This window comes from Equus caballus, chromosome X, assembly GCF_041296265.1.
Source record: "Equus caballus isolate H_3958 breed thoroughbred chromosome X, TB-T2T, whole genome shotgun sequence".
Lineage (NCBI taxonomy): Eukaryota > Metazoa > Chordata > Mammalia > Perissodactyla > Equidae > Equus > Equus caballus.
In genome coordinates, this window is record NC_091715.1 from 71,053,891 (window position 1) to 71,075,110 (window position 21,220).

The 21,220-nt window shown below is 36.5% G+C and overlaps 1 protein-coding gene across 2 annotated transcripts in view; it reads right to left on the reverse strand.

Annotated features, from left to right (window-relative positions):
* Positions 1 to 21,220, reverse strand: part of ZDHHC15 (zinc finger DHHC-type palmitoyltransferase 15) — a 67,690-nt gene that overhangs the window by 4,914 nt on the left and 41,556 nt on the right. For both annotated transcript variants that reach the window (XM_070257508.1, XM_001504982.6), the window contains 4 exons: positions 19,945 to 20,077; positions 17,880 to 18,006; positions 15,413 to 15,516; positions 6,042 to 6,120 (listed from right to left, as the gene is read on the reverse strand). In XM_070257508.1, coding sequence (XP_070113609.1) covers positions 6,074 to 6,120; positions 15,413 to 15,516; positions 17,880 to 18,006; positions 19,945 to 20,077 — 411 coding nt within the window. In that variant the 3' untranslated portion in view covers positions 6,042 to 6,073. The remainder of the gene's footprint in view (positions 1 to 6,041; positions 6,121 to 15,412; positions 15,517 to 17,879; positions 18,007 to 19,944; positions 20,078 to 21,220) is intronic.

The following is a 21,220-nucleotide window of genomic DNA, read 5'->3' on the forward strand; positions in this document are numbered from 1 at the left end:
TGATAACACAAAATATTTATTTTTGAAATTCACATGGAAATAACATGAGCTTTGAAATTGGGCAATTCTGAATTTGAATTCTAGCTTTGCTACTTGCTATCTCTGTGATTCTGGACAAATAATATCAATGGACCTTAGTGTCTTCATCTGTACAACAGACAGAATAAAATCTACTTAAAACAATATCTGGCATACAGTAGGCACTCAAGTAGTTATTATTAGTACAAGCTTTCTGGAAAACAATTCGGCCATATATATTAAGAGTCTTTAAAGTGTTCATACCAGTAATTTTGCTTCTAGGATTCTATCCTAAGAAAATGAGGAAATGATTTATAAGGAAATAAATCAGGAAAAAGATTTATGTTCAATGATATTATTGACAGCCTTATTCATAATAGTGAAAAATTGGATACAATCTTAATGTTGGACAGCTGAGAATTGGTTAGATAAACAATAGTACCTTGATATAATGGGAAATTGCTTTTTAAAAAAACTTTTACCCATCCAAGTATGGGTGTGAAGAAATCTCCTTGTGGTTTTAATTTGCGTTTTCCTAATGGCTACTGATGTTGAGAATCTTTTCTTGTGCTTATTTCCACTTCCTTGGTGAAATCTCCATTCAACCCTTTTGCCCATTTTTTATCATGGTGTTTGTTTTCTTATTTTTGAGCTTTTAGAGCACTTCACATATTCTGGATACAAGTCCTTTATCAGATATGCGTTTTGCAAATATTTTTTCCTAGCCAGTGACATGTCTTTTTATTCTCTTAACAGTGTTCTTCTCAGAGAAAACACTTTTAATTTTGTTCAAGTTCAATTTATAAATTTTTTCTTTTATGTATCTTACTTACTTACTTTTGATGTCACATCTAAGAACTCTTTGCCTAACTCAAAGTGATAAAGATTTTCTCCTATGTTTTCTTCTAAGAGTTTTATAGTTTTACATTTTACATTTAGGTCTATAATCCATTTTGAGTTAGATTTTGTTTATGTTGTGAGGTGTACATGGCGTAGGGATATCCAGTTGTTCTAGCACCATTTTGTTGAAAAGACTATATTTTCTCCATTGAATTACCATTACATCTTTGTGTAAAAATCAGTTGACCATAATTATGTGGTCTATTTCTGTATTTTATTTTTTATTCTGTTCCATGGGTTTATGGGTCTATCCTTTTGCCAATACCACCCTGTCTTGACTACTGTAGCACTATAATATGTCTTAAAATTGGACAGTTTGAGTCCTCTGACTTTATTTTTCTTTTTCAGAATTCTTTTGGCTATTCCAGTTCCTTTACTTTTCTGTATAAATTTTAGAATCAGCTTGTCTATATCTACAAAAATTTCTACTAGAATTTTAATTGGGATTGCATCAAACCCGTCTATCAATTTGGGGAGCATTGACATCTTAACTATATTGAGTCTTCTGACCCACGAGTATAGTATGTCTCTTCATTTCTTTAGGTCTTTTTTGGTCTTTTTCATCAGTGTTTTGTAGGTTTCGGCATACAGATCTTGTATATGATTTGTTAGATTTATATCTAGCTATTTAATTTTTCAGAGTTATTGTAAATGGTATTGTGTTTTTGATTTTGGTTTCCTAACTGTGCACTGCTAATGTATAGAAACACAATAGGTGTTTGTGTGATCTTGTGTGCTGTGAACTTGCTAAACTCATTTATTAGTTCCAGGAGTTTTTGTAGATTCTTTCGATTATCTATGTAGACAATCGTGTCATCTGCAAATAGGGATAGTTTTATCTCTTCTTTTCCAATCAGAGTGCCTTTTATTTTTTTTTCTATCCCTGTTGCATGTGTTAGGACTTTCATTATGATATAGGATAGGAGTGATATGAGAAACTGTATGAAGTTGTGGTTGACAAAGGAAAGAACTACTGGTAAGTAGCTAAGTAGGTAAGTAGTGAAGACCTATCAGGCCAGGTTAGGCTGGAGACCACAAATGTATAATCTCAGTTCTGTTATTTGTAATCAGCTGCAATCAGTATTTATAATTAGTTGTGTTATTCTTGTAGTAGTTCTCAGCGGCCTGAGTATAGAAATGGAGAAGGCAGATGGCTGGATTAAATCTGAAAGTTGGGCTTTTGCTGGCTGAGGCAATGGTATAAGTGAGATAAGAATATTGGTCAGACAGAGGTTAAAGTGTCAAAACTGGATAGACAAGGAAGTAACCCATGTACAAATTTTGTTTTTATTTATGTTTTTGGTATATTTCCTTTCAGTGTTTTTCTACATATGCAGATATATTTTAATACTTAAAAGTTTTAAATGAAAATTAAAAATGTAATTTTATAAAGTTTTCAAGGTTCATCCATGTTGCAGCATGTATTCTTTTGGTTGCCAAATCGTATTCTACGTCTGGATATGCCACATTTTATTTATCTGTTCATCAGTAGATGGACATTAGGGTTGTTTCCACTTTTTGGCTATTATGAATAATACTGTGAACATTCATGTAGAAGTTTTGTGTGGACGTATGTTTTTATTTCTCTTGGTTATATCCTTAGGAGTAGAATTGTTGGGTCATATGGTTATTCTGTGTTGAACATTTTGAAGGACTGCCAAACTGTTTTCCAAAGTGACTGCACCATTTTATACTCCCAACAGCAATCTATGAGGGTTCTAATTTCTCCACATCCTCATCAACACTTGTTATTATCTGTCTTTCAGATTATAGCCATCTTAGTGGAGATTAAGTGGTATCTTGTGGTTTTGATTTGCAGTCCCCTAATGGCTAATGATGTTAAGCATTTTTTCCTGTGCTTATTGATCGTTTATATATGGAGAAATGTCTATTCAGATCCTTTGCCCATTTAAAAAATTGGATCTTCTTTTTATTATAGAATTGTAAGAGTTTTTTTAAAAAAATTATTTTATGGAGGTCATAATAGTTTATAACATTGTGTAATTTCAGGTGTACATTATTATATATTACTTTCTGTACAGACTAGAATTGCAAGTGTTCTTTATATATTCTGCATACAAGTCTCTTATCAGATATTTAAATATTTTCTCCCAAAAGACCACATATTGTATGACTCCATGGAATCATGGATTATACAGAAGGTCCAGAATAGGCAAATCTACAGAGATGGAAAGTAGATTAGTGGTTGCCTAGAGGTGGGAGTGGAGGAATGGGGAGTGACTGCTAATGAGATTGAGGTTTCTTTGTGGAGTAATGAAAGTATTCTAAAATTGATTGTGGCGATGGTTACACAACTCTGTGAATATCCAAAAACCACTGAATTGTATGCTTTAAGTGGTCGAATTAGATGGTATGTGCATCATCTAAATAAATCTGATAAAAATGTACTTTTAAAATTAAACTACACTTATACAGTTTTTTCACATAACTCTATTACTCTTCAAAAGAATTACTCCTAATCATGCATAATATTTTATCATAATGATGTAACAATTTATTTCACCATTCCTCTATTGTGAGATATTTAGTTTTGTTTGCAATTTTATGCTATTATAATAAATTGATAATGAATACTTGTGCAGATCTTTGATTATTTTATTAAAATACGTTCTTAAAATGGAGTTATCACATAAAATTGTATGAAAAATTTAAGGTTTTAATATATGTTGCCAAATTGCCCTCAAAAAAAGATCTATGTATTTAATCTTACATCAGCAGTACATAAGAGCAGCTGTTTCAACATGTCCTGGGCAACACTAGGTACTATAATTTATAAAAATTGTCTGCTTTAGTGGAGAAAGTTGATATTTTGAGTTATTTTAATTTGCATTTCTTTCTATTGAAATTGAACAATTTTCACGTTTACTCTTCATAACATTTTTGTTGATTGTTCGCAACCTTTGCCTATTTTCTGTTGTATTTTTCTTTTTCTTACTGATTTGCAAGATCTTTCTAAATTAAGGATGTTAAATTTTGTGTTATATATTTTTCAATGTTTCTTCAAGTTTGTCTTTTCATTTTGAAGGAAATATCATCTAGAATTAGTCCCTTTTTGTGTAAAAATTATGGCAATAATTTCCTTTTTATATATAAAAATTTGAGACAAAATGATAAAATATGTTAGCATTTGTTAATTCTGAGTTGTAAATAGATGAGTATTCACTTTGTCCCTCATACTTGAATTTTAAAACTTTCAGGGGAAAATATGTATAAAATATCTAATAATTTGGACATACTTAATTTATTCGACCATTCTATTGATAGACATTCTGGTTGTTTTCCATTTGGAGCTTTTACAAACATCATTGTAGTAATTATCTATATACATTAAAAATTCTTCATATCTTGATAAGTTTTGAAATGATTCTCCTACTCTTCCCTCCTGTGTCCCCAAACACTTTTCTGTTATTATCAGAACATGACTCTGCTGTCCCCACAAAATTAATCAGTTAATTTATTTGAACAGAGTACCCTGGGAAAAGCATTGTTTAAACGCAATTTTGCTTATCTAGGGAATCATATCAAAAATATATTTATCATTTAATATTCACTTAAGGTGTTCTGAAAAACAAAGGGTTACATGGTCATATAAGTTTGGGAAAAACTTATTCCACTTTTGGGAATTCACAAAGTTCCTTAGCATATTAGAAGTCCCGACAAGTACTGCACTAAAGACAAGGTTTCACGATCTGCACAAAAGAAAATAAGTTCAGTCAAATAAGTTCGCAGGGCTACTACATCCTCTTGGAGCATCACAAAACTCATTTGCATAGTAAAAGCCTTGAGAATTCCAATGCAAAAGACAACTCTCTAATTTTGCTTACATAGGGTTTCCTAAATTTATTTCACCAGAGAACTTTTTTTTTCCGTCCAACATCTGTTAACATATCAAAGTACTAGAGCTCCATAGGATACCCATAGTAAAATGGTAAAATAGGAAAATGAGAGAGATAAACACCATGGATAACTGAAATCTAGATACTACTAGCATACAAGTTGTCTCACTTAAACATCAAACATTTCATCAGGGTTTTGGAGAAGAAGACAGATTTAATTCTTCCCTCTTTTTAACCTTTAACTATAAGTTAAGATACACAGTAAATAGCCCAAGTCAGGTTTTCAAATGTAGTGCCACAGTAGAAAGAGCATGCTCTAAGGTTACATAGACCTGGGTTGCAATCTTAGGTTATCCACTTATTAGCTGGACAGGTGGTTTACCCTGTCTGGACTTCAGTTTTCTCATAAGTAAAATGGGAATAGTAACATTGACCTCACAGACTTGATGTGAAGATTAAATGACATAACATATATCAAGTACATAGCAAAGGAGCTTGGCATATACAAGGTCTTATGTAGTATCTATACTGGTACACAGCAGAGTTCTGTAAGGGAAAGATGTAAAGACTTGAGAACCCACAAACAGACTGATAGCCTTCTGAATAATTGCTAGCTTTTTCATGGGAATAGAATTGGAAGACTTATCAAATCAGAGCTTTGAGCTCCATGCATGGTATTTCTATTACTGAAATTCTCCTTTTAATACTGAATTACTTGGGTTTATTTACCTGTGAATGCTGCAAAGAAAAGGTTGTTTAGCTTTTCACTAGGCCAAAGAGAATCCTATATGTAAGGCCACCTGCTACTGATGAACAAATTAGTAGCATTTTGGGAGAGTTGGAGTGCGAGGATGGTGCTTTTTTGCCTGTGAGTGGGTAAGAGGTTATTAATTGACATAATGGAGTCAGGCAAAAAGAATCCATTGGTAATCTATATCATTTCAGAGACCTGAAATGCCCCAGGACAAGGTTTATAACTCAGTATGAAAGTAAATAACCTGAACAGGATGCTTGGCTGTTTCTGGATAACCTGGGGCCCTTTAGCCCAAGTGAATAGTGTGAGTGTGCAGGGAATAAGGGCATCTTTTTCATTATGTTACACAGGGAAATTACGTAAAGGATTTCTGCTTATGTGAATAATACAACAGTGAAGAATTTAACATCTTGTTTGCCAGGATGAGAACTTACTCCTTTTCTAGATCTGCTCCCAAGACTGATTCTTAGCAGTCCAGGTGGCACTCTATATGCCACCTTCAGAATACTGACCTGTCTGAGAGATGCAAGAAATGTGAAAACAGCTACGTTTCTGTTTCCACGGCAAGAGATGATGAATCTTCTGGATAATCTGCAAGGTTGAAAAGTGAAGGTGATCAAACATGCCTTTCTCTTACATGGGTGGGTATTCATTCATTGGCATATTTCCTTTTGTTCAATCCCTGGAGGCAGCAGACATCTGCAGATGTCTAAAGACTGGTTCGCTGCACCAAAGTATTTGTAACCAGTCCAGAAATTTACATTCCAAGAGTAGTCCGCCTATTGTACCATGAACTAAGATTATTTTATTTATCAGTATTATCTGATCTATAATACTGGCTGGTATTTGACTTAAGCTCAACATCATATGGCTTTAATGTAATGTTTTGGGTCTTGCTACTCACAAAATCACCCTGTCTTGCTATTATTCCACTGGACATAACTGAGATAGCTATTATAGTACTTTAGGTATTGGTGTGTCTCTAAAAATGAATGAGATATCTAGAAAATAAGAAGCTTTGGAATTAACAAGCCACATCATTTATGGTACAAATGTTTTTGTTTCCAACCTCCAGCCGTTTGGTGGTAGCAAAATACACTCTAAATCAGCTTGCTTAATGTACAGATAATCACTTTCTTTATACTCCCTGCATAATAATATACTTGGCACTTTGAGATTAAAAAAAAATGTTGACAGTGGTTGTCTCTTACAGTTTCTGTTTTTTTTTTTTTTTTAAAGATTTTATTTTTTTCTTTTTTCTCCCCAAAGCCCCCCGGTACATAGTTGTAGATTCTTTGTTGTGGGTCCTTCTAGTTGTGGCATGTGGGACGCTGCCTCAGCGTGGTTTGATGAGCAGTGCCATGTCCGCGCCCAGGATTCGAACCAACGAAACACTGGGCCGCCTGCAGCGGACCGCGCGAACCCAACCACTCGGCCACGGGGCCAGCCCCTACAGTTTCTGTTTTGTATCTTCTCCTTTATGAAATTAACGTGCCATTCAGAGTGCTCCCATAAGTGTGAGATCTGGATCTCAGAAGACAGAGGCCAGCCAAAATGGGTTACTCTTGCCACAGCAGACTGGCAAACTCTCATGCCACTGAGTTAATGAGGCAGGTTCCAGAGATAAGGTTTCTTTCTTATAGGAAGAGTGGAAAAATAAAAGTGGCTCTGAGAATGTCTGTCTTTAGAATTATGGTTCCATGGTGGGCACAACATTCTGTCTTGCCTGGAATCCCAGACTTAGGGTATTTTTGCCCTTAAGTCTGAACAGAAAGCAGCCGTATTGGCCTAGCTCTCTAGTGAAGGACATATAGAGAATAATTCATGTTTGTCAAACAACTCAAAGAGTAAAAGAGACATCAAGTTCTTAAGCATACATCTCATCACACCTATACATTTCTACCAAGAAACTGATTGATAAAGTGTTAAAGGCAATTCTGGAAGTGCAATGCACTATTTGCCTTGCTGCTCCTTGCTGATGGTTGGCTGTCTCAGAATTTTGTATCGTTTGGCAATGCACCTTTTCCATAATTGGCATTTAGTATTCTGCTAAATAGGTTTCATTTACTTTTCACCACTGCATTCCGCACTCATATTTGGCACAGAATACTTCCTCTTGGCAATTATTTGAGTTAAAATAAGGCTGGCAGACATTGAAGCCTGAGCTGAAAAACCCAATCATCAACTTCTTTCATGGTTCCACTCCTGGGGAAGATTAAGCTAAGATTGCAAAGGTAGACTCATACCTGGTGAGGACTAAATTGAAAAAATGCAGATACTTCAAAAAAATCAGGCTCTGCCTAATAGAAGACAAATGCAGAATTTAGGAAGTCAATTTACCTTCTCCGTCTACCATCTGCATCTATACTGCTTTCCCCACCCTCACCTGCTCTTGCTGCTGATGCTGTAGTGATTTCACCATCAGTCAATAGATGTCTACTTGAACGAAGAACAATGTCATTTTAGTCTTCATGTATGCTAGCTTCCTTTAAAATCTCCTGTGTTCCCACATAAACCCATGATATTATGGGAAGTGACCATCAGAGTATATGTACACTTCTTTCTAGCCATTAGTTCTGAGAGATTGGGAAGAGTAGGGAAATGGACACAATATGGAATCTGGAAGAACTTAGGTTGGGTTGTGACTGCTTCATGGCTTTAAATTAGTCACTTTAACTCCCCAGCCTCAGCTTTTTCATCTGTAAAATAGGGCAATACTCTCTCACTCACAGTATTTTTGTGATGCTCTCCCTTGAATTATGAGTGTCCTCTAAGGTTGTATCCTTTACCCTCTGACTTTCACTTTCTCCATTTGTTTCCTTGTCCACATGGATGCATGTCAACATGGCTTAGATGATTCCAAATTTTCCATTTTATTTCCTTTCCCTAGCTTTATTCTCTCCCTTGATTATCTCCTATACCTCTCATGGGTTTAACTGCCATCTCTATACAAATGACTCCTAGAGCTCTCTAGTCACTGGAACTACTCCCAGTTATTTAAAATGTCTCCAGGCTTTGATCCTTCCTCTCCATTTCTAATGTTACCACCACTCACGCAGCCATTGTTACACATGTCCAACTATCTACTGATCTCTCTGGTTCTTGTTTCTCCAAATTTCAATCCATCCTGCATACTAGTACCTGAGTAATCTTTCTAAAATTTATCTTTCACTATATCAATATCACTCAAGATTATAAAATTAATAGCTATTTCCTATTGTATCAAGTTAACAAAGCCCTCTACCATCTGGCCATATCTCACCTGTCTAGGATTATTGCCCACAACCCACAATGCCCACTCTGTACTTAGGAATGGATGGCCTCATCAGTGTTCTTACCACATTCATGTCACATGTCTTACCTGGAATGTTATTTTCTTCTTCCTAGCGTCTATCAAGTCATTACTCATCCTAATAACATCTAGCTTAAGTCCTGCCTCTTCCTCAAAACTTTCACCACTATAGCCCATATGCTTTCCCCCTTTATTGATATACTCAATGTTTAAGCATCACTACAATCACACACTTACCATGTGTACCACACAGTACTTAGCAGAGGGTAAGCCTACATTAAGTGTGTAATTGCGAGCATCGCTTTTATGGCAATGGACACATTAAATCTTGTGTTAGACTTGTGTGCTTTTCCTATCCTTTCTTACAACTGCAAATTCCTTGAGGGCAGAGGCCACATTTTATTTATCTTTGTCTCCCCCACAGTACCTTGTTAGAGGTCTATCTTCAGGAAATGCTTTCTGAATTGAACTGATTAATTGGAGACCTGCAATATTTCAGAGACACATACTAATTCAGAGCTCAGGTTTGGACAATGCAGGTAAAGCAGTAAAAAATGCCTAGCTACCCAAAAGAGTAGCCCCTCCATAACCCAGTATATCATGTTTGCTGCTTTCAGGGATGAGACCTAGGATTCCCACTCTCTAGTAAAGGCAAATGACAAGTGTGAGAATAGGTTCTGGTGGTCAAAATGCTAGGTAGAGATGATAAGAGGGAGCAACTGGGTGTACCCAGACAGAGTACTTGAAGAAAGAAATCTGATTCCAGAATATGGAAGGTATATTAATAATGTAAGTTTACAGTGGCCTCTAGTATATATTTCTTCCAAAAAAAGAAAAGAGGCATTTGGTGAAAGATGTCAGGTGTGGTTATTCAGCTTGACTTCTGACTCCTCAATATCAGACGGGATCATAGAACATCATGCCCTGGAGCTGAAGATGGCTTAGAGATCATGGAATTGAAACTGAGGTCCAGAGAAGAGAAGGGACTTTCCGAAAGTCATACAATGAACCTAGTGGCAAAGCTGGGAAATGATTCCCATGCCAGAGCTTTATCCATGTTTTTCCATTATTCTACTTCTGATGAAAGAGGCACAGGAACTGATATAATTTTCTTTTTTTTTTTTTTTTGAGGAAGATTAGCCCTGAGCTAACATCTGCTGCCAATCCTCCTCTTTTTGCTAAGGAAGACTGGCCCTGAGCTAACATGCATACCCATCTTCCTCTATTTCATATGCGGCATGCCTACCACAGCATGGCTTGCCAAGCGGTGCTATGTCCGCACCCAGGATCCGAACTGGCAAACCCCGGGCTGCTGAAGCAGAATGTGCACACTTAACTGCTGTGCCACTGGGCCAGCCCCGATGATTGTCTTTTAAATAGACCATAAAAAGGTCTATAAACTGAAAAGTAAACAGGAGCAAAGGAAAGACACTGACTGGCTGGCACAGTGGTTAAGGGTTTGGACTTTGGAGCCAGATTCTGTCACTTACTTGCTGTGTGAATTTGAGTTTCTCTGTACTTGAGTTTCCTCATCTATAAATGGAGTTATTTAATATTTACAATTCACAAAGTGATTATGACTCTTAAATGTGACAATGCCTGAAAATCACCTGGCACATAAGAGTCATTCAATAAATGTTAGTTGTACCCTTGGAATCAAACAATCATCTATATGCACCTTTATTTTGCTAGAGTTGGAGAGAATAATGAAATAAAGGAGATGAAGTCTCGGACTTCAAGGAGTTCCTATGCAGTCCCTTACCATCCAAACTCTTTGGTGGCACCAGGTTACTTTCTTCATCACTTAGCTTGAGGGTCTCGTGAATTACTTATGACTTTCCTTGTACCTTTTGTCTCTTCATTCCTTGCCATCAATCTAAATCCTATCTAATCTTTAAGACCCAAATTCTACCTCCTCTGTAAAGCCTTTCCTGATTAGCCCAGCCCATAGGAATCACTCTCTCTTTCGAATTCCTAAAGCACAAAGTTTATGGTTCTATTTATTTGGTGAATAACATATCCTATATTGTGTTTTGTTAGGCAACTTTTCAAGTATGTGTCTTATCTCCACAAATAAATGCAAGACTCTTGAGTTCAGAGACAATAATGTATAATGCCCCTTATGGGTCTAATGTCACACCCTTAATATGCTGTCAACAAATAGTAGTTTATTTCTTCTGTTATTTTTCCTAATGGATGATTTACCATGGCAGCAGAAATTACCAGACTGAAAATAAATCAGAAACCTCTTCTACCTTGAACAGTTACTCATGGTCTCATACAAAAAAAGTTTTACTCAAAGAAGTAGGAAATTAGGCTATATTTAAAACACATAACACAAACACTTCAGCTAGCGTCTGAAGTCAATGTTTTTCTAGATAAGTGTCTAGCATTTGACAAGTCAGAGATTAATTCTTCCAAGCCCTGGTTATCACCGATACCAGAAGATTGTATTAGAAAATTAAGGCAAAGTTTTTTGTATCATAGAGATTTTTTTACTTTATAAAAATATCCCTCCTGGGATATACTCTTTTAAAATTATCAAATTAAAGAGTTAATTTTCAGTCTCATTAGCTGGAGATAGAAAGCAATTTTGGTTAGTTCAGGAAAGCTCAGTTCTTCTTCTGCTGGCTTCTTGTAAAGTGTTGTTCTTGTCATAGTTAGTGCATTGATATAGAGTAACTGGAATATGCCGTGCATAATTATTGTGTACCCTAAGACTTGATCCTGACCTGGAGCTCCCTACGGAATTCTCAAACCAGGCTTCTGGAAGAACTGGGTAAGACGGAGGAAAGGAACTAGCTTTACTTTCCTTACTACGAAGTAAAGGAACTAAGTCTAACGGATAGAGGTCATGTAATTACAATTGACAGATGTTAACCTTAGTACTTTTATCAAAGCCAAAACTGAGTTCAGTCCCTGTGAGATGACCACAGAATAGATGTTCTTGGCAGTATTTTTTGAAGACTTCAATCTGTGAGTCTGGGCTGGGGAATATTGCAAAACAGATTACTATGAGTTTAGGTTCATCCTACATAACAGGGAGAACTGGGAAGTTCCCTGTAAACTCTGGGACAACTTTTCTCCGGAAGCTCTGACTCTCTCTACTAGGGTTAAGTCTACACTCTTAAGAAGTTTCATGGCTACCATCCAGGGCTCAACTGACTTGCTTCTCTTACAGCTTGGGCAAATTCATACCTCATGGGAAAGTGTGTAGGAAGATATTGTCTGGCCAATCATAATATACATTATTACATAGTTCCCTATTGGGCTTCTCTGTTGGAGGACCCCAACAAGAGGACTGCAGGTGACTCGAAGTTGCTTATTTGAGTCACTATGAAAACAAATCTCTCACACTTTCTTTGGTAAAATCTTGCAGAATAAATTTTCCTAACAAGTGGGCTATTTTTATATTTACCTTAAAATATTTCTGGATGAAAACCTCTCCAGAGCAAGATAATATCATTCATTATTCAATCAGTGGTGTTGACAAAAGAGTTACTCCCTTGCATGTGGAAAAAGCCACTGCTCTGCTGTTGGAGTCTTTGTCCATGTCACTGTTAAGTTCACTGCCTAGAGAAAATCACTACCTGCTCTGAATTCCAGGGATGCTGTATCTTAAATAAATGTCCATGATCAAATAGTTCAGCAACTAATCTGAAAGGGGTGATAGTTGGAAAATGGCATAGGCTCTGTTACCTGCTGAAACCATAAAAGGACATAGAGCATTTAGAAAGGCACCAGAGCCATAAACACAAAAAGAATATTGAGAAATCACCTGTATGAAAAATTATTAAGGAACCAGGATTATTCCCCCTGAGAAGGCTGAGGGGGTTCTGTATGGGTTTTGCATACAGGCAGACTTTGACTTACAGCAGTTTGCATTTGAGAATCACCCTGACAATCACACCCATCTTATTATTCATGACATATATGGCAGGCAGGGCCATAGATGCCACCCATATTTGGAGGAAATGGATTCCAATTTTGAATAGAGCAGAAAGACTTACATTGCAATCTCTAACTCTTTTTATGCAAACTACAGAAAATTAGTAATGAGTAACAGAACAGATATCTCTTCATCATTTCCTCAAAAAGCTTAAATGTAGCCTGAAGTCTCTGAAAAGACTTTTAAAAGATGCCTGTTAAAATCTCCTCAGAAGAATATATTGACTTGTCACTTTTGATTTGCACATTTTTTCTATGCATTTGTATATTAAACACTTTACTGTAAAAATATCATCAGAGAAGCCTATTTAAATCTCTTGACTTCATAAAAGTGTTTCTTTGCCTAGTACATTGCCGTACTAAAATAAGGCAGGGATTTCAAAGAAGGCAAAGACTTTAATTAGTTGCTAACTGTGAAATTACATTTTTACTTAACACGTTACTGTTTTACCATACTTTATCAATTTATATACAATTTAGAATGCTTTGCATTACACAATGTACATCATTTATAGTAAACTAAATCTTATGTTTTGGGCAAGAACAAACCTTGATATTATTCTTAAAAGAAATTAAGTTCAACACACATAATTTTAACTTATAGCACCTTTATCAGGAATCTAAGTTGTTAAAAGTGCAAGGACTATTTGTATATGACCAGTTATGCACAGAAAATGGAGGCAACTGAGGATAACACAGAATCAACTGGATAAACAATGCAGTATGAGAACTTGTGTTAGAGAAAAGTACAGTTTTCTAATAGTTAAATTTGTTAGATACTGGAATGGGTGATAAAGGAGAGTTGTGAAAACTCTCTCAATCGACTTAAGAAACCTCATATATCTGGGATGGCATGGTGGTCCTGCTAAAGCTACAGGCAGCTTATAGTCTGATTTTACAATGTATGTAGGAGGCAGTTGAATGTATCAGGTAACAAGACGGCATCCAATCACACCACTGTGTCTCATATGTATTTGTTCAAAGGACAGACATAGAATTGTATAGAAAGAATCCAGGATTTGGAATCAGCGTACCTTACTTTAAGTTCAAGTTCTGCCTCTTTCTTGCTATGTGATCTTGGATGAGTTACTTAAAATCTCCAAATCTCAGTTTCCTCAATTATAACATGGGATGGTATTAATAAAATTGCCTACTTAACCTGGCAGTTGTGAGAGACAAAGGATATAAAAAGTATATGAAAGTACTTTGTAAACTATAAAACGGTATACACATTTTTTTAATGATTGAATGTTTTTGAAAAAGTCTGGAATTGGAAACCACTTCAAGAAAATAAGCTCTTTATAATGTAGTGCTACATCCATACTCAAAGTGTTCCACTTGCCAACACAAGGCTCAGATATGAATAGTTTTTTTTTCCATTGTGGAGATATTTCAAACCAGGTTAAGATCCTATAAGTCTCTGATTTCTATTAGAGTTTGGGTTTCTCAATACCAAAATAAAAGTTCTTATCACTTGTAATTGCTGTGAGTAAAAGAAACACTGTTCAGAAACACCGACAGCTGAAGAAAGGTAGGTCAAAATACAGTCAGAGTTTCAATAGAGTCAGCAGGAGGAGGTAAAGGAGTCGCTTGCATTTAAGTTCTTTAGGCTGGGCAAGAACTCTTTCCTTTTGTAACTATGGATTTTGGACTGTTTTGTTTTCTTTAGTCCTATTAACCTGCCTTGTTGTAAAACTGGACTTCCAGGGAGAGAACCTGGGCCTAGCTACTCTAACTGGGTGAACATTTAGAAATGCTTGTCTCCCATCTCTGGGCCCCACCTCAATGCCTTTCCATGTCCTCATTCAGCCTCATTCACCCCAACTACAGTTTGTGACAAGTACTACAAGTTCCCACTCAAAATTTCTGTCAGCTATTGAATTATTGGGACCAGCCGCTAAAAATTACTCTTTGATTCCTGGAATTAGCAACATAGACAAATGTTGGAGGCACAGTAGTAAGCAGAGCATCACACGGAGACAAAGAATAGGTGGCAAGGAGGGTACATGGCACGAGAACTTAACTTTGAGCTCTTCACAAAAAATCTCAAGACGATCCAATAATCTGGTGGGAAAATGTGGACGGGCAGTTCTACTTCCTTATTTTTCCTTTGCTCTTCTGCCTTTTAGAAAAGTAGACCACATGCATGTGTAGGTTTGCCCCCATATGCTATCTTTTTTTGTGTGTGTATTTAAACCATCCTAACAGAGAATAGGAAGGAGATTTTAAAGAAAATTTAACCAATGTGAATTAATCAGAGTAGAGAAAGGTGATCTGTTGCCTATTGATTGAATTAACTCAAGCAAAGCACTGTGAGTAACCAACTGGCAGGATTGTTTACAAACATTCATCAACACTGTTTTAGTTTCCTTATTCATCTGATTGGTTATAAATCATGGTATCACAAAGCTGGAAAGGAACCTCCCAAGCTGCTGTCTAATCCTACCTAAGCCACCCATATTTGCTAAACAAATCTGGCCATACTTGTTCTTCTCTATCCAAAGGGCAATTATGAGGTTAACATGCTTATATAGTCTTTCGGGACACTATTTTCTCACTACACTACGTTGGTTGTGTTAACATGGTCTTTATCAGTGCTTGGTCTGCTGGGTGGAAAAAAGACTTCCTTCTGAGCCTACTTACCTCGGTTGTCATCCTCATTGTCTTCCCAGGGCTCTTCATTTGCTAGCAATGGGTTCTGTGACTCATTCATAGACCTCATAGGGAAGGAGTGTCCATCACCAGGGCTGGTGGGGAAAGGAAGACAGTGAGCTCTTGCAGCTGACATAGACTTTTTATGAAGGTAATAATCCTATTGGGAATATGAGGGGGGCTCTTAGCAAGATTTTAAACCATTTAACTTATTGGTTAAAGCCATGGTGGAACAGGCTCTCACAATAGCATCATTTAGTTGCTGTATTGCTCTCAATTTCTTTTTTTTTTTTTTTTTTTGGTGAAGAAGATTATTGCTGAGCTAACATCTGTTGCCAATCTTCCTCCATTTTTGTGTGTGGGACTCCACCACAGCACGGCTTGATGAGCAGTGTGTAGGTCTGTGCCTGGGATCCGAACCTGTAAACCCCGGGCTGCTGAAGTGGAGTATGAGAACTTAACCACTGTGCCAGCAGGATGGCTCCTCAATTTATCTTGTTTGTTTGTCTGCATCACACAAAAACTGTTTTTGTTTGTAAGCACCTTCTTAACTTGCTCCCCACAATGCCCATTATGGTAATATGCACACATAGCAAGCTTCATAAATATCTTTTAATGAAGATGATTCCAATTTATATCTCATTATCTTAATGATTTGGTTCTAAATTTTCAAGAAAAATTAGCAGATTCAAAATCAATGAATACAGTGGAGATAAGCTGCTGTGAACTGGCTTGTATGGCAGAAAGGTTATTACGAGCTGGAGGAAAGAGCCAGAGTGAGGCATCTCTAAGAGTATAGATTCTGGGGGAAATTATCCGTATGTGGGATCCACTTTGAGGATATCTATGGTAACTTAGGGCCACCACCCTGGTTAATCTCTGGTCACTAAGAGATGGAATGCACTGGAGGAAACTGAGCTGGCCCTGCCTAGAGTGGGTTACAGTTTGAATATTTGAGTCTGTATATCTCTGAATGCATTCCAAATTTACATCTGAGTGACTTTTGGATTATTCATTCAATATTACCTATGCCTTTTCTCCTGTTCACAAATGTGGTTAATTGAAAATTGACAGATTTTGTTGATAGTTCTCTACAGAGGATGTAAGTATACTGATTAGTAAGTAAATGGGCTTTGATTTTTGCTTTTGTTCCTTATTCCAGAGAAGACTCATCTTAGACCCCCCTTTGATGTAATCATAGTGTATGTGTATTTGTGTGTGTACATGTGTGAGTGGGGTGCAAATAATTGCTGGTAACAGTTATTAATCAATATTTCCTGCAGACACAGTTTTGTCCTGTGATTTATAGCCAGGATAGTAGGATATACCACAACTCTTATATAAATGAGCCTGTAAAACACTAACTGGTGCAGAGGAAGTACCAGGGCCATGAGTGAAGGGGACGAAAAAATTTTTCTTAATTATCACCCTACTCCAACAAAGTTTCCTCAGTTAAATGAACAAATGGATGTGTCCCTGTCTGAGGAATGGATCTAAAGGGGGCTGCAAGAAGCTTCCAAAGAAGCTTTGCTCCAGAGCTAGTTTAGTTGATGGCAGCTCAATCTGGTTCATGAAGTCACTCAGAGGACACAAGCTCATCTCTTCTTCACTGCTTTCCTTTCACTCCGATTGCAGTTCTAAGAATTACCTACAATCTCTAAATGGATCTTTTTTGTTCTTGCTTTTAGTTTTAATTTTTTCTTCATAAAAGTAATATAAGCATTTGACCCCAAAGTATGAAAAATGGAGGCAAGAAAAATAATTTCTAAGACTATTGCCGTTACTACTTATAGCATATTTGGGGTATATAGTCCCTCTGTTGTTTTTCTTCTGTGTGTATTTGTACATATTTTTAATCACAGTGCACATACCATTTTGAATTCTACATTTTTCACTTAAAATATAGTAAGCATGTCCCCTTATTGTGACATAGTCTTTATAACCATTACTTTTGACTACATGATATTCCATCCAGTGGAGATATATATATACACACGCACACACACACACACACACACACACACACACATATATATATGTGTGTGTGTGTGTATACAGTCCTATATTGTTGGATGTTTAAGTTGTTTCCTAATTTTTGGCTGGAAATAATGCTGTGATGAACATCTTTGTACCTAGTTTGTCTCTGTCTTTAGGATAGACTCCCAGAAATGGAATTACTGAGACAATGGATACATAGATTCTCATAGTTTTGGATACACATTACCAAATTCATTTATAAAAGAGTGGTACCAGTTTACAGTGCCACAACAAAGCATGAGAATGCCAACTTTATTATACTCTCTCCTCCTAATTTGTCTTTATTAACCTAGAAATGAAATATTTGGGGATTAGAATTTTACATTGAACTGATACCTACTGCATACTACCGTCAACATTGAATTTGCTACTTCAAGGCATGGTCCAGCATCAACTTCTTTCATTGGTAATAATTACCTACCTCGACCCAATAGGTATTAACCAGAACTTCTTGTTATCTCCAAACACCTGCTGGATATTTTTGATGAAGCCAAGGTTGAACCCATTTTTCTCTGGGCCACTTGTAAACACTGGAGTACAGAAGGCCTCTGTGGCAGGGTAGGGGAGTTGAAGAAAAGAGGAAGAAAGCAATAAAGGAACAAATTTCAGGACCACCATGATTTTACAGTTCTCCATGAATGTGACTTGCTTCTATAGTATCTTTTTGCTGTGAGAGCATAGGCTCCTCATTTTTAGTTATTGCTAAATTACTTGGCAAAAATCAGTTTAATCACTTAATACAAAGTAGGTTTGCTATTACATACAAAGAATCAATACCTTCTTTTTTTTAACAGCTTATTCTTCCTGCCACTCTCTTCTAACCTTCAATCCACCTGCTCCTTTCTTTTTTTTAAAGATTGGCACCTGAACTAACAACTGTTGCCAATCTTCTTTTTTTTTCTGCTTTTTCTCCCCAAATCCCCTCAGTACATAGTTGTATATTTTAGTTGTGGGTCCTTCTAGTTGTGACATGTGGGACGCTGCCTCAGCATGGCCTGACGAGCGGTGCCATGTCCGTGCCTAGGATCTGAACCAGTAAAACGCTGGGCTGCCGAACCAGAGCGTGTGAACTTAACCACTCGGCCACGGGGCCAGCCCCCAATACCCTCTTTTTTTAAAAAAAAGTCAGAAGAAACACATGATGTAGAAATAATTAAGCAGCCATGGGGGTAGTATTTTGTACTGCTGCATGTAAGGAATGAAAGAACAAATTTACACAGCAATTTGTTTGAATCAAAGTGGCAACAACAGCCAAATGGTCTCCATCTTTAGAGCTGGGACCAAAGTAATGACACATAAAGAGATGGTAATGACATTGATTTCGTTTTGAAACATTTCAGAAATGAAGATGTTCACACTGAAGACTGCAATGTAAGAAACTGAGTTTTACTCCAGAAAAAAATGTTCATGGGTGAACTATAATCACCTCAAAGACTATGAAGAATTGGACCATGTTACTAGTGCACGTTATTTTTGGACACACATCCCATTGAGCAAACACTTTCACTATTGGACTCTGGCTGCATGTGGCCATTTCCCACTTGTTCTTTGTTTTCAGATTCTGTTATCATGAAGCTTTTGGTACTTTTCTACTTTGCAGCTGACCTCAAAGCCAAATGTGCTAATCTACCATGCTAGCATCTAAGTGCTACGTATATATTTGGTTTAGAAAATGAGTGCAAATACTTTCTTAGCTGTTAGCATTATTAGCAAAAGAGTTCCAAAAGCATAGTGGCTTTTGCACTAAACTTTCCTCAAATCTATCCTAGCTAAACATTGAACACTTAGACACTTTCTCCTCATTCCTCATGCATTGATTTGTATACAATGTAAATGTTTGTTTCAGCATACATGAAAAAAATTGTTGTACTGGAATTCATCAAAAATATAGTTCTCCAAATAACAGCCCAGAGTCTAAAGGACGGGAAAAAATGTTCATTTCTTGTACTCATTTTCTAGAGACTCACTTGTGCAAAGTGCATATCTCATTCCCACAGTCTCTACACAGCTTCTTGATGACTGTAGATATTTAATGATTTGTTGATTTGGATTCTTTCCCAGGACTCTGTCTTTGGATGTACTCAGTAAATTAGATTCTTCTGTCTTTATTGACCTTCATCTCTACCTTTTGATGTTTCCTTCTGCTCTGATTCTTTCCTTCACTTCCTCAGGTGAACAACTTTTAGAAATTTTCTGAGCTGTAAATCTAGGGCGCTATTACCCAATACGAACTATAAAGAACAATGGTCATTTTTGGTTTTGTGTGAGGTTTCATTCACTAATGCTTTCCTTAGTCTGTAAGCTTTATTCATTATGGCTCTCTAGTTTGGTAAAATGTGTTTACATCTGTCTCAGTTTGGACGCAAAGAGATGTCACTGCAGCTAAAGTGCTTCACTGCAAGTTCTTCTCTGCCTTAGGAACAATCCACAGGTCACTGTCATATACATCAGTATGTTTTTTTCCTAGTCTTAATATCCAGTCTTACCTAAAGTGGTTTTGTTTCTGCTGACAAGCCAACAATGGTAACCAAAGAGAATCACAAGGCTGACAAAAAACATGCAGGCCACAAAGAGGAGAAAGAGGACATGGAACTTAGAGCGAACACTGGGCAATTCCCCCTAGAAAAGAAATAAATAGAAACAAAGGATTAAATTGGTAAGGTTTGGCTAGTTTTTCTATATAGGTTAGTACTTTTTTCATACGTATAAAATATCTAGGCGCAATTTAAAAACAAGATTTTGTAAAATTTTTACAAGACAGTTCTTTTTACTGATTACCATACCTCATTATGGATATGCTTTCAACATACAAATCCTAAAATGGATCCTTGTTTAAGCACAAATCAGTGTAAAATAAAAGTATATAATGTACTAGTTATAAAAGGGTAATGTGAAAAGGGTATACTCAAGCTGTAATTGGTATGCAACCTCTTATAGCTTTTACGCCACTTTGTCTGCAAATTATGAATCATTGGCTAGAGGCGATCTTGAGGTCATATGGTTCATCCTCTTGTCTCAAAGTGCTTTATTCTGGAATACTTTATATGTCATGTTTTCTTGGACATATGTGTGTTGAAAATGTCATGATGATATATGTAGGAAGTTAAAACACATAGATAGAATTTTAAAATGTTCTACCTATAAGTCATGACCTGATTTTAAAGCTACTGCATATTTTGTGTAGTTGTTTTTCACAGCTGAAGTAGAATGTGCTGGTGTATTACATCCTGTGGAAGAGCTGTTTAGATAGTAAAATCAGGCAGGATTTGACAGGCAACTGTAGAAGTAGGTAGCTAAAGATTTTTATAGTTAGCTAGGACATCTTATTTTCCATGTGGTGCCAGCTTTTTTTTTTTTTTTACATGTAGAACCTAGATCAGAATGAATTTTCTAAAGTTTTATAGCATGCACAGCATGTAACATTTTGTCTTTTGAAGAGAACCTTAGAAAACATTTTCAATTTTGGAGTGAGCAGTTGGGAGAATGACTTTTCTTTATTTCCTCCTTTCCTGTGTTGATCATTATTTTGGGGTGCTAAATTGCTTTGAAATATTTCCAAGTCCTCTTGAGTAATAAAGCTAAAGGTGATTCTTGAAGTGGACCTTAACGTTAGGATCTGGTTCTACTCCAGTTTGCAAGGAGAAAGTTAAGGCTTAGAAACACTTGGCAAATTCAGATAGTACATATTATTTTCTTCTCTTAGAGGTTTTCATTCATTTTGATGTAAGGAAATACTGGGAATCTTCCAGAGTGTATATATTT